The sequence below is a fragment of the Vidua macroura genome, chromosome 5 (assembly GCF_024509145.1).
Source record: "Vidua macroura isolate BioBank_ID:100142 chromosome 5, ASM2450914v1, whole genome shotgun sequence".
Lineage (NCBI taxonomy): Eukaryota > Metazoa > Chordata > Aves > Passeriformes > Viduidae > Vidua > Vidua macroura.
In genome coordinates, this window is record NC_071575.1 from 66893566 (window position 1) to 66908158 (window position 14593).

A 14593-nucleotide genomic window follows, 5' to 3' on the forward strand; every position below is an offset into this window, starting at 1 on the left:
GTTTTTTTTGGTAGGATCTGTCCTTCAGCATACAGCAAACTGATACATAAAGGGTCTGATTCTTTGGGTTTTACTCAGGGAAAAAATCCACTGATGTCAATGCCTGAATAGGATCAGTCTCTTAAAAGGACAGTTTATTTGAAACTGCTGTAGCTATTATTATTTCCTTCTGGCAAAAGATAATCTTACTCATCAAAGCCTTAGAAACAACATCAAGAAAGCCAAGTTCAGCAGGTCTTTCAGGCACGAGAGCTGTCAGCCATGGCTGTATGAAGGCATAGCCCGGTACATCCCAACAACCACTCAACCATCCCTTTTCTTTCTTGTTGTTATTTATTTATTTATTTGCTCCAACTCTTATTGGCATCTAAAACCACTAATTGCTACCCATTACTGTTTTTGCTAATTTACAGTGATAACTGTGGCTCTGTTTTCATTAGGAGATGAAAGCCGGGAAATTAAAAAACAAATTACAGGGATGAGAAGATTACTGAATGACAGCACTGGAAGAATCTATCAACGAGTTGGCAAAGACGGAGAAAAACTGAAGGAGGAGCCCCAAGATTTAGACTTAGCCTGGGCCCAGCGCCTGAATCCCCCTGCGGAGTCCCAGGCGAGCCTTCATCCGTCACAGAGCGGTGCATGGAATGAGTTATCACCCCAAGCCAGCCATTTTTCAGGGCAATATGGAACTCGATCCAAAACATTCCAAAATCAGGCTCGAACTGTGGCATCCAATGGTATGACCTGTTAGACACTGAGAATGGTGCCTTTTTTTCCCCCTCTCCTTGTTCTCTACTAAATATCTACCTTTACTGTGATGATATATTGTAGCACTGCACTGAAAGCAGTTATAGTTCAGAGTCTACAAAATGAGCACATAGTTATCACTTCAAAAAGGTGTGAAAGTGGGCACTATACATTCTGCTACTATCTGTCTTAGCTTTTAAAATGGTGATAGGATAGAATTACTCGATGCCTTTACAAGCATAATTTCTATACAGTACTTACTGAAACAGCTTTTGTCATTGTTATTAAAGTCCTGGCTAATTAAATGTCAACCTCTACCACTCCTCTTTGCTGTGAGTAATGTAGCACTGTTGTGACACCACTTGTGGAGCAGGATTCTACTGCCTTTCATAAGGGGATGGCATTAGCCTTGTAACAGGCTACTGAACTGCAGGTACAAAATTCCATCACAGCCTTAGGCTTTTATTCCAATGAGACTATTGGAGAAAAGAGATGATGGAGTCTACCTATGAACAGCATGTACTAGAGTGTGGCCAATCCAGTACTGGCAGAGAATTCTGCCCTGAAGTAGATGGCAGTGTGCCTTTAAAATGCCTTTTTCTAATTAAGTCCCAGAGAGAGGAAGTTTTCCTGCCAGATTAAAAAACTTTGCTGTCAAAACCCACCATAACAATCTTCTAAATATGTAAGGACCCAAAATTCATCACACATCTCCTTCTTTGTCCTTAGAAGCCCTGGGCACTGGCAGGGACAGTTCTCTGCATGCACAGAAGTGCCCAAGCCTGCATAGATTAGGTGCCTTGTTCCCAAATCCAGAAAGTAGGTGGAGCAGCACCTCTATCCCTTCAGGGGCCTGATTCAGCATGTGAGCTAAAATGTGTTGACAGGATTTGGCCCTGTATGCAAGAAAATGTCAGCTTTGATTTTTTGTATGTGGAGGAAGGATTCAGTGGACTTCTGATCTCTTACAGGTTTGAAGTGGTCTTTGGGACATGGAAGGGTCAGGTTGTGCAGCCTCCTGGGCTGGACAGGAGAAATGTCCAGGCTCCCAGCACTCGGGGGAGCACCCCAGGAGGCACCTCCCTTTGCAGCTGTCCTGCTGCTGAAAGGAATGCAATCTTTTGGGTTATTACATAAAGGAGGGTGTGGGCCCTCTCCTCTGGCCACCTTTGAAAAGACAATCTGCGTAGCAGTTTGGTTTGAGGTGTCTGCCTCTGATGGGATGTTGTGGTCCTTACTGCTGCTTGGCCTCCAAAGCCTGCTCTCTAGGGAAGAAAAACTTTTGACACATTTCTGAGCAGCGAGTAAGCCCTGAAACTGCTCCTCACCCAGTACACAGCTATTCTGGGCATTTTAACAGCCTGATTCCCCCCCATCCCCTGCATTGGGAGCCTGAGCATCAAACTCAGTATTTTAGATGTTATTCAGAGGATGGAGAAAGTTCTTGGAAGCTGGGTGTAGAAATGCTGAACAGTACTTCAAGGGAGATATTACTCCTTGGTTCTTACCACGGTGTTTAAGTTACCAGAACAAAACTGCCAGACATAATGTGGGCTGTCAGGCTTAGGTCATCACTGGGGAGATGTTCAGGCATCTGTAGTAGGTGATCTGAGTCCAGAAAGAGTATCTATCCACTGTGGATAGATACTCTATGAAAAATGAAGATTTATGTTGTAGGCTATCTGAATTGCTCAAAGTTGAATCAAGTCCATCTCAGTGGTGCACTTATCTACTCACAGGGTAAGGTGGTTCAAGGAGAGGCTGGAATAAATGTGTAATAGGTGCTGGTATAGAAAACATTAATGAGAAAGCTGTTGAGAATGATGACTGGAGAGAGTACCTAGAACAGAAGATAGACAGAGTAAGAGAAATAAAGTAGGTATTTTAAAAGGCCTTCAAAGGATACTCCTTGGGCAGTACAAGAGCTTGGCTTAAGTTACACCCAAGATGGACAACAGGTCACGAGTTTTTCACACTTTTATAAGTTTTGGTCCATTTGCATATTGGGGTTAATTGTCCAATCACAGCTTCAGGTAATGAAGTCACATTCTCCTAGTTTTGCTCCCCCCAGTTTGCTTTTGTTCGTATTTTTTGGGGCCTGGAGCTGCGGGGACTGGAAAATGATTGTTTTGTCTTCCTAAACTGTGAAGAGAACTTTCTAGCACTCTATATGTTATATCCTAATGCAGTACAGAATCTGAAAAATGTGACAGCTAAAACTTAAGGCATCAACAAAAATGAAAGAGGAACAGGGCAAGCCTAGACATTGCTGCAAAAGAGGGAAGAGTAGGAATATACTTGAAAACCAAAGGTATTTATTCCAAACCAGACTTAAGGTGGTGGTTCCACAAGTCAGGGTGTTAGGTAGACATCTGTGACCCACTGTTTTTAGTGGAAGCTACCTGGGACTACAAACAGCAAGCACCATGTCTGACCTATTATAGACAGTAAACTCACACTTGAGTTTCATTTCTTGTGTTCTGTACCAAATCCAGCAGTGATGCAGCAGCTGAATTGCATTTGGGTTGTATCAAGATAATTTTCACTGGGTAGTTCTTGCATGCTTTTGCATTATAAACTGCAATGTTAGATACAGTGAGTGAATTCCCTCTCAGCAGATCCAGCTGGAAGAAAACACTGTCCTGGGTGACTTACTGCTCGCATGGGGGAAGCAACTCATGTACTTGTGTCATCTCCTTCTCTCAGTCACATAGGCAGGTATCAAATTTTCCTGCTGGCTAGCTTCCAAAAGAGAGGGAGATGGCTCTTTAAAGACTCCTTCATAAGAATAAAAAGTCTGATATCCTTTTAAAATTAAAAATTGATTTATAACAATTGAAAAGGGTTGCTTTTGTCCTCTAAAAATGATAAAGATAGTGCTTAGAACAATGACTGAAAACACTCTACTAGATATTTCTTACAACACAATAACTGATCAGAGGAGGGAGGATAGAAAGAAAATAAAAAACCCTCATGAATATGTAAGGACTCAGTAGAACCCTGCTTTGATTTAAAATATTGGTGGTCTCTTTTACCATTCCCAGTACCTATAGTAGATTTACATGGGTAATTTCTATCACTGCTAATGGGGATTATAAAGTAAATCCCCTATGCCTCAATGGGAAAATAGACCCTGTGGTTTTCCATCAGGAGCCTGTGTGCCTGTGTGTTTTCATTGGAAACATGTTACATTGCAACAGGAAAGATGCACAGGTATTTACTGATGCAATTTGTTCAAGTTTTCACGTGCAAGTCACCATGATGTAGAGCCTTTGTTAAGAAGGAAACAAAAGCCACCAACCCTGTTTCCCCCCAGAGTCTTTCAGATATCATTTCCAAAGGAAACGCTTCCAGAAGCCCTCTAGAATAATGAATTCTGATCAAGAGAAAGGACAGGCTTCGTCCCAAGGATCTTTTAGTCTAAAACAACTGAGAAAGGACTGAGGGAAGGATGGTCTTCCTTTGTAGTAGTCTGTTAATAAAACTTTTCTAATTTCTGGGGCTCCCATTTCTGGGGTACCTCCTTGTCTTACTGAAAGGTACAAGTTATGCTGGTGCTATTAAATTATAAGTCATCTTGAAATTCATCTACTTAAAAGTCTACTTAAAACAGGTAGGTGAAGGGTATTGGTGGAGCCAAGTTGAGGGATTCTGATTAATCTGCTGCAAAGCCAAAGATAACATTCTTTTTTCCCCCTCTGTACCTGTAACAATGGGCTAAACACTTTTTGGACCATTCAAAAGGTAAAATCCCATCCATGCCCCAAGGAACTTCCAATGAATAGATTGTGTACAAAGGAAGGGTGAGATCAAACTAGGCAGAGTCCTGCTGAGTCAGAAACCTTTTGGTTTCATTTTGAGATTCTCAGCCTGTTTTCCAAATAACTTTTTATTATAAAAATCGTTTTATTTGCAGCTGAAACCTTTGAGAGATGAAGCCAGTGGTGCTTATGCATTTGCTAGATTTTCAGGGATTTTTTTAACTATTCAATTTCTCTTAATACAGTTTTAACAGATTTTATCCATGTATGATATTTTAAAATACCAAAATTTGTAATTGCAGTAGTGTGGAGTATCTAAATATCTGAGGAAAAGAGGAGCGTAACACCCAGAAGATGTCAGCTGTCTCTAAGTGATGCATTTGTTTAGCTTTACAAGTAGCTCACCTTTGGAGTGTGACCATGAGTTTGCTCAAGTCTTATAGATGTTGCTTCATGTCTGAAGGGCTGAATTGAAGGAGGCAGACAACAAGTGCCTGGTGGTGGCCAGATTTTCAGTTATTTCAAATGAGGATTAAAGTCAGGGGATCTGTGTGGGTCTGCCATCAGGGATCTCTGATGAAAGAACACAACTCAAACCTAAAAAGGTATTAATAACCTGGCTTGGCTTCAGAGGAAAGCAGAAGTAATAATGAAAAATGCGAAGATTTGTAAGTGGAGATTAAATGAATTGCTTATGTTCACTTTAGCTAGGTAATTATTAAAGGGCACCTGGTAAGTGTCAGGCTATGGAAGAAAAAGGGAAATAGACTGGCTGAAGTCCACATGTGACACTAAGTGAGGTTATTTTGTTAGGTGCATTTGTACCTATCTTCATGAAATGGTCATCCCTCCTCCTGCGGTCTTGAGCAGTAAAATAGCCATCAATTTAAATGACTGTGAGGACATTTGGAAAGGAAGGGAGGTGCATCCCATCTAGCCTCAGCTTCAACCAGATACTGTTAGGTGTTTTGTTGGATTTTGAAATTTTTATTTGCAGCATTAAAACTAGGGATACAGCTGTCTTAAGCTAAAGTGCAGGATACAATTATCCTGCAAAGTTTGAAATCCCTCAGTTGTTACAGCCTGTTCTAATTCAGAACAAAAAATGCAAAATTTCTGGAAAGTAAAGCAGTAATAAAAGCACTACTGAGGGCTAGAACTAGAACTGTGTAAGTTCAGTTAAACACTAATAAGAATTACTAGGGAAAAGGAATCTCTTGAACTACTATATTAATTTGCAAAGGGAAACTCTGGAAAGCCCATCTTGTAGCTCACAGTGGTGAGAAAACATCATAGAAAACAATCCTACCCTAGCAAACAGAAGAGGAGATTTGAAAGCTTTCATTGCTGGTGGTTCTCTTCTGTCCTGTTGTTGTTTTGTTTTTTTTGTTTTTTTTTCTCCAAGTAGGGTATTTTATTTTCATTCTCTCTTCACATGGAAAAGAATCACCTGTAACATTCCAGCAGTTTAAAAATTCCTAGGCCCTCATTTTATGTACAGTACAAACCTTTATTGCACAGACTGTCTTCATTCTTTGTAAAACTGTTCCAGGAGATGGGCTTTTTTGTGTGTGTGTGATAAAATAAGTATGTTTGTAATGAGGTTTGGTGCTTTTGTTATTCAAGATGAACCAGCCTGACAATAGAAAGCCCTGCTGTGAGGAGTGCATTATATTCACACTCTGAGCAGTCTTCTCCAGCCCATGTAACTTTGCATCCCAACTGAACATAATTGCTCATATTAGTAATTGAGTAAAATCCAGTGGTCCCTTCCTCTTAAAAAGAATCATGTTGAAAAATACTTCTTTTCATGCTTTTGATCTGATTTTACAATCTGATACATTGATCATAGTTTCAAACACCTGCCAAATGTTGTCTGGGTGATTTTGTGTGGCTTACATCTCACCCATTTAATTCCACTCTCTTTCAGGAGAAATTCCAATGGTGAATTCATCAGTTGGACCAAACTGCTGTACATGCAATTGCCAGTCAACCCTGCAGGCGATTCTTCAAGAGCTCAAGACCATGCGAAAATTGATGCAGCTGCAAGCAGGTACAGTGACCAGTCCCATTTGTGCATACCTGTGGCAAGCATTGAGTTGAGGATGGCCCAGCTTGTTGCAGGGCTGTTGGATGAGATGGTCTTTGGAGACCCTTCCAAACCCAAACAGTTCTATGATTCTGTGATCTTCCTGTTAGGGAATGGTCTAGGAGATTAAAGTCTGTCTGGGCACTCAGGAAAACCTGGATTGTTTCCTGCTCTCCTGACATATTGGTCAAAGTCAAATTCTCACTGGTTTCTTGGAAATGCAACTTCTACTTTTCAGATCCTTACCTGAGACATGGGATTTTATCTTGTAGCCTTTTAAGGCTAAATTGAAAATAAAATTAATGTGATCATATACGTAATGAGAGCTGAGTGGGCAGGTCAATATGCCCACTTTGTTTTCACAGTGTATTGATTCAGGGGTGCCAAATGCTACTTCACCTGTGTTTTGCTTAAAAGTTCACTAATCTGAGGAGTTAAGAAAAATAAAATTTGAAGGTAGCTGAAAGTTACCAAATAGTTCTTCATTCAAACCTTTTTTAGCTCTGTGGTAGTCTCAGTTGAGCTAGCTGCTGCATGTCATGGCCTCCACCCTTCCTCTGGCTGTGAAGTACCAGCTTTCAGTGTGTCTACCAGCAATAATTTGTTCACTGGGGAAAATTACTGAGTCTAGTTTTCGCCTAGGTTGGGAGCTGAAACAGAACAGTGCAGAGCCAGAGCAGTAGTTGAGCCAGCAAGATAATGAGAACGTGGTAGGTAGAGTTAAGTCATCATAGGCTGATGTGAAGCTGCAGGCTCTGTGCTACCTAAAAATTAGTGTTAATACTAATGAGGAGATAGAGATGTTGGAGATTTTGTCAGTTGACCTGCCCATCCAGCATGAGTGATGGGGACTGGAGCCATGGAGGCTTCTCTTGTGGAGAGACTGGATAAGACCTCTGTAAGAAAAGGGAGTGTAGAGTAATTAACTGAAATATGGGTGGAGTGAAGGGCTGACTAAACTCCTTGTCTCCACGGTGTATAATGTTTGAGTGAGTGATGGGAACGATCAGACAGGTTTTGTAATATCAGTTGACACACATAAAAATGCTTTTCTAGAAGTCATCAGTTTACAAAGAAGAACACAAAAGCCCAATTTTACAGTTTTTGCTGGTATGTGGCATTTTTTTATGCAGTCACATGAATTTCATTGAAATCACAAGCGTGATTGAAAAATGGCTTGTGAGTGAGAGTTAAAAAACTGGGGTCTATGCCAAAAGAGCTCCTCAGTGGCAGAACATTTCTTATTTATTATGTATCTACAGAGTATGTACCTTTGTTAATTTGTGAATCTTGATTCACTTGGAATACTTCATATTTTCTGAAATTATGGTTTTGCAGAGAAAAAAAATAATCTGGCATTTTTGTTGCTAAAAGAAAAAAAAAAAAAAACCTAAAATTGAAACCTGTAAGTGAAAGTGTAATAACTTATTTTAGTATTCAAACACCCTACTGTCTTAATTATAAATTACACATCACAGTCTTGTAAATCCTTGCCAGAAATGAAATATTCCAGAAATATTTTAATAAACAATTGTCTGAGGTTTGTTTTCTTCCTGAAGCTTTGTAGATGAGGACTTTTTGTAGCTTGCTCATATCTTGAATATCTTGAATGAGTTTGATCTGCATGTAGAGCACTTCTGGCTTTTTCTTTGTTTGTTTTGACCTTGATCTTAGTGATTTATCCACACACATAATGGTACCTTGATAGCATTCTTTTGGAGGGCTTGTTCATATTCGTACAGGTTCAGGATTGGTGCCTTAATTTATAAAAATTATTGCAAATACTGGAAAATGCAAAATATTGATAAATGTAAAATATTGTTTCTTATATTTCTTAGGTAATACATGTCAGCTTTTGTGTATGAGCAAAACAAACTGATGGAACTTTGGGTTACTTTTTTTCCCTCAGAAATTAAACTATTGATAAGTGTTCTCACTCATTCTTGACATAATGGTACTTGAAATGCTTGCTGAGCTAATTAACTTGGAGACCACAGTCATAAAAATAACTGTAACTGCATTAGCACTTGTATTATCTTACTTTATCAGGAAGAGATCCTCAAAGAGTGAAATTCTCAGTCATTCAGAGGGCACACAAATTAATCATCACTTAAGTGCTTCGTGTCACCAGCCATCCAGTGGTCACTAGGAAAAAGAACTGTGTATTCCTGATTTCCTTAAAATACTGTTCATCAGTATGGCTTGAAAAGCCTCACCGCAGAGCTCACTGTCATTATCCCCATTGTACAGATTGGAAAATTATGCAAAAGTGATAAAACTTACTTGTTTCCAATGCACCAGCAGCCCTTATCTGGAAAATAAGTTCAGTGAGTCAGTAGTTTAATGGTGCATCTGTGTGGATATTCATGGGCTTTTGTCTGTAAAATTAATGCATTAATTTCTTTAATTCAGTTGGGACTCAAAACAGACAGCAGCCTCCTGTTCCTCTGATTTGTGCACAGAAGTCAACAATATCAAGAAAGAGAAATAAAAAGAGAAAACTGCCCCTCAAAGTTATTGAAGCAGTTTCCACGAATAAGAAACCCAGCTCTCCAGAGAATGAGAAGAGGCTGACAGTAAACTCGGAACAATCGAGTCTGCAAGCAATTGAACCCCCCCTGAAGCCAGAGACCCCTGTTTCAGGGTTTGGAATTATCCTTGAATCAGCTTCATCAGACGTAAGTTAGAATTTTAATGTACAGGATTGCAAGATTTTGAAGTACTGACTCGTTCAGGAGAATCAGTACTCAAGTCACATTGATGCATCTTCCCACTTTCTGTTAGAATGAACAAGCAAATCTTGGGTAGGAGTGAATGGAGATGTTAGAGTTAGATGTGTGGAGTGCTCATTATGGGGTTTTGGGTCTTTTTTTTCAACTTTCACAAGCATGAAGTTTTCCCTTGAGTTCAAGGCTCCTGTTTTTTGAGCTTTCAATGGAAACTTGTTCTTCATCTCTCCCAATGCCAAGAGCCATGGTTGAGATAAGGAGCCATGAAAAGTGTAAGGTGTGTAAAGCATTCGCAGCCCCATCATTGCTGATGAGCCCATGTAGTTCACATATGGGTCTTTATCTTGCCAAGGAGTATTTATGTGCTTCCCTGCTTTTCTGGTCCCACTGACTTTGGGGGAACTCCTCATCTCTAGAAAAATTCTTTGCTGAATTGGGTCATTTGGCCTTGATTGCTCTGTGTGCTGTAGTAGGGCCTCAGTCAACTCAGTTAGTGTGACTAAAAAGACCAAAATTTGCCACTCTAAGAATATGCACTTTTCCCATAGAAAATTGCAGTAAGCATGTTTTCTTGATTCATTTACACACTGATAGAAACTCCATGTATCTGGTGGATGATTGGCTTTGTTTAATGACCAAACTGATGTCATCCGAACCAGTTCGCTGACGAGTAAACTGTTCATTAATTCCTCTAATATACTTTTAATTCTGAGCAGGCTCTTTCCAATTTCCTAAGTACTGTGAGCTAGAAATACATAATTAAATTCCGTATCAATAAGCGTAAATGAAAACAATGCAGCAGATAATATTCTATCCTTCTGGAAGAGGGAACTAATAATAAAAAAGAGCAGTCAGGATAATTCAGTTACAGAGATGCAAGCCACACCACTAATTAGGTTGCACTCTCATGCCACTGAGTCAGTGTAGTGATACAGAGTAACTAGTTTGATGCTTTTTTCAGGGAGTTTCCTTTTGTAGTATGGAGCTTAATAATGTTTGAGGTAAAGGTTTGGGGAGGACTGGTAATTTATCTCCAGTATGCAATTTGTGCTTATAATTTTTCTTTGCTTGTGGCACTCTTGTCAGCTTGAAACACAGTTTTGAAAACAGTTTTGTGCTTGCAATGGAATTTAATTTGGCTTTATGAATGTGCTTCGTCACTGGACACAATTCTTTGTAGTTGCCAGTTTGATCTAAGGAAAAAAAGAGAAAACGTTTGGCTCATAAATCAGGTCTTCATCTGTCCTTCCATGCTTGAGCCCTTGCTTGCCACAACAGTTGTTTGACTAAATTTATGGAGCCAGAACCCCTTGGCAAAAAACTTGATTTTGTTTTGTCTTTGGAAAGAAAACATTTTAGTTCTGAAAACAGATATATTTAATGAAAAAATAAAATGTGACCTTAAATATTTTGAGAAGGCTTAAGAAAGTCACTTCTTTAAGAAAAAATGGCAGCATTACCTTTTTCTACTTTTTTATAAGCATCTCTGGTGTTGTCACAACCAGCATGTCTGTGTGCCTGAAAAAACCTGAAAGACATTTTACAAAGCACCATAAATGAATGTTCCCTTGAGAATATTCCACAGGTTGTCTGTAGTGTGTGCTGTGTCATACATCACCACTGCTGCCACTGCTATTTTGCCAACATTTGTTGAACTTTAAGAAGAATCCAAGTTTAATGGGTATAAAATCAGGGCTGCCAAAACCAGTGCAATTAGTCCAGACCTGCTGAGATGAAATACTACTACTTACAGAGGTGGAAAATGTCTTGTTGAGAAAAACCCTCAATCTGGACCATGGATCAGAGAATCTGCTTTTTAAATGCAATGATCTGATTACAACTCTTAGTTGAAATTGTGATTGTTTTACAGTTGTAATATTTCATTTATAACCTAATAATTTTTAATCTACATATTATAACCTACTAAAATATCTAGGATTAAATCTTATTCACTGTCTGTTAATTTTAGCACAGCAAAAGCCTTTAGCATTCAGGTCTTCTTTATTTTGTTGTTCTTCTTTATTTTGTGGTTCACAAACAGTTTACCCTCCAGTTCCTTTTGCCATGATCATTATCTATTAGTAAGTGCTTTTTCTTTGAAAAATCACATTCAGAGTGATCATGAAGTTCAAATGGTTACTGATTGTCTTTGATGGAAAAATAGCTAACTACTAAAGGAAAGCAAGAATAAATCATAGTTTTGCCTCCAGATTATTTAACTGATAAACAAATTGAGCCCTATAGTAAGAATAAAACAACCAAAGCTGAAATAATACTGACTCATCCACACTGGTACAATGGTAAGGTTTGAAATGTATTTTACAGCTGTATTGTATGGTGGTTGGTGCACCTGCCAAAGCGTAATGCAGGTGTTCTAAGATAAGATCAAGAAAGAGGGAAACCACGAGGAGAGGAGAGAGAGCGGAGAGGCTCACTTGATTTTTCAGTACAAATAGAGAAGGTAACAGCAGGGCCTCAAGATCCTTCTGGCTTTTTGGGTTTTAAGTAGGAGGTGTCAGAAGAGGTACCACAGGAACAACTGGCTTTTGGTGAGGGTACCAGCAATAGTCTGGCCAGCAGGACCAGGGCAATGACTGTTCCTCCGTTCTCAGCACTACTGAGGCCTCACCTCAAATCCTGGTGTCAGTTTTGGGCTCCTCACAACAGAGACGCTGAGGGTCTGGAGCATGACCAGAGAAGGGCAATGGAGCTGGGATATTTATCCTGGAGAAGAGGACACTCAGGGGGGACCTTATCACTCTCTGCAAGTCCCTGAGAGGAGAGTGTAGCCAGCTGGGTGTCCGTCTCTTCTCCCAACTACAAGTGATGTGACAAGAGGAAATGGCCTGAAATTGCACCACAGAAGGTTTATTTTGGATATTGGGAAAAATTTCTTCCCCAAAATGGTTGTCAAGCACTGGAACAGGCTGTCTGGGGAAGTGGTAGCAGTCACCATCCCTGGAGGTATTTAAAAGATATGTAAATGTGGCACTTTGGGACATGGTTTAGTGGTGGGTTAATGGCTGGACTTAATCATCTTTAAGGCTTTATCCAACCTAAACTTTTCTATGGTTCTATAATTTCTCTGCCCTCGGTGTCTGGATCATTGAGGTCATCTTAGATGGCTATCACAAGACCAAAGAAACAGAATAGTGCAGGTATCCTTCATCACCCTGTCAGCTGCATTCTGGTTTTTGATTTACATGAAGTAGAATTTTTCCCAAGTTGTGAACTTGGCCCGCATTTATTTACTCTTGAAAATCTTTTCTGTCACCAGAAGTTTAGAAGTAACATATTAAAAACCCACCTACACTGGAATATTGTCAAATGTCAATAACTGACTGTTTTGCTGGATCCAGCATTTTCAAAGTTCTTGAGGTAAAAAAACAAATTTTCATCCAGAACAAGCTGAGGAACTACATGCTTCTTGCTATAATTTTGCTATAATTGCTACATGCTATAATTTTTTGTTGTTGTTGTTATCTGTATATTTTAAGATTCTTCATCCTGGCTTCCCAAAGCATTGTAATCTTCAGTTTTGTCACACAGTACACATCCATATCCCATGACAGTACATGCTTTGGAAATATTCTACTCGCTTCAACACTCTTCATACTGATGTTTAGAAATCCATGGGAAAAGAGTTACACAGCCAAATTGTTCTGAGACTGGCAGCCATTTCTTCTGTCTAGACTCAAGATGTTCACAGGTGATATGATGGGAGATGGCATTTGCTCTTGCTCTGTAAACTTCTCTGAAAATGCATCATCATTGCTGAATATATTTCATGTAGGGGAAAAAAAGGGCAGGTTCTTAGGAGCAAGGCTTATTCCTCACATTATGATCACTGATTCATTTACCTCCTTGCCAGCTTCTAAACAGTATTTTCAAAATTTTAGTTTATTCCCAATGTGTTTTCTAGATATGTAATTATTCCGTGAAGAAATCTTACCATAAGCATTGTATGGTACTCACAGAAGAAAATTCTGCGAATGCTGTTCATGTAATTTCTGATATGTACAGACAGGGGCAGCAAAAAGACTCTTGGTAAGGGGACTTCCTCAAAGGCCTTTGTCTATTTTGGTCCTCAGTGTACTTGAGAGAAGACTCTTGTGAAATACATCATGATTTGCTTTTCTCTTCTTCCCCTCCATTTCACCTTGGCAATCACTTAAATCCCTGTGATTCACTGTTGAGGATTTTTATACTGAAATAAACTGTCTGTCTAACATCATCCTCTTCTAAACATGCATTTTGGGACTATGAAAAGGAGGGACAAATGGATGCTCAGCAAGTGCTGGCTCCAGGAGCAACCTTGAACTCATCATCTGCTTATACTCATGTGGGCCATATATTTGCTGGAAGCCCTCTTGGGAAGCCACATGGATTGGGCCAGTATCCCTGCATTTGTGCTTCTTGGAAGTGCCTGGCTGCCCCACAGCACACTCATTCACAGCATTTGGCAGTGAAACAAGTCCATTAAATGGTTAGATAAATGTTCAAAAAGCATCACTTTGGAGCACTGTTCTGCGATGATCCTGTGCTTTGTCATTTTTACCCAATATTGAAAGGTATCTCCTGTCTTTTTGTTAGCTGTATGCCTAGAAATTATGTCAGTAGTTGTTAACTTTTACAGACGTTAGACAAGGAGTGTGATTGTTTGATTTGCCTTTTAAGGTGCTTATTCACTGATGGGGTTTGAATTCAATGAATTAGGCTGCTGTGGTCCTGAATAGCTGGGAAAAAATTCATGGTTTGATGAAGTGATTGTAAAGTCTCACCAGATGCATGATTGAAGTAAAATAATGTCTTTGAATGCTCGTTTAATTAAAACATTTGTATTCTTTTGGTAGCCAGAAGTGCAACTTGCAGAAGGCTTTGATGTCTTCATGCCAAAATCACAGCTGGACTCTATACTATCAAACTACACTCGCTCAGGAAGTCTGCTCTTTAGGAAGCTGGTCTGTGCATTTTTTGATGACAAAACTTTGGCTAACTCTTTACCAAATGGCAAAAGAAAAAGAGGTCTCAATGACAACCGGAAAGGACTAGACCAAAATATTGTGGGTGCAATAAAAGGTATGTTTTCTGCTTTCTTTCCTATGTGTAATTAGAACATATTTTCAGCTAAGGAGAGTGTAAGGGGATTAGAATTTCTGACGTGTGTTAGGTCTATTAAAATATGCAGTCTTATTTTTATTCCCTTTCATTCACGTGTTAAAAATAGCTTCTACAGGGACAGCTTGTGTTAATTTTAAGCCAGT

General features: G+C 39.4%; 1 protein-coding gene across 3 annotated transcripts in view; it reads left to right on the forward strand.

The window, feature by feature from the left end:
- The window catches only part of BEND7 (BEN domain containing 7), a 46758-nt gene that overhangs the window by 12657 nt on the left and 19508 nt on the right, over positions 1–14593 (forward strand). For 2 of the 3 annotated variants that reach the window (XM_053977043.1, XM_053977044.1), the window contains exons 3-6: positions 441–740; positions 6442–6564; positions 9013–9278; positions 14183–14408. In XM_053977043.1, coding sequence (XP_053833018.1) covers positions 441–740; positions 6442–6564; positions 9013–9278; positions 14183–14408 — 915 coding nt within the window. The remainder of the gene's footprint in view (positions 1–440; positions 741–6441; positions 6565–9012; positions 9279–14182; positions 14409–14593) is intronic. The other variant, XM_053977045.1, reaches the window with a different exon arrangement.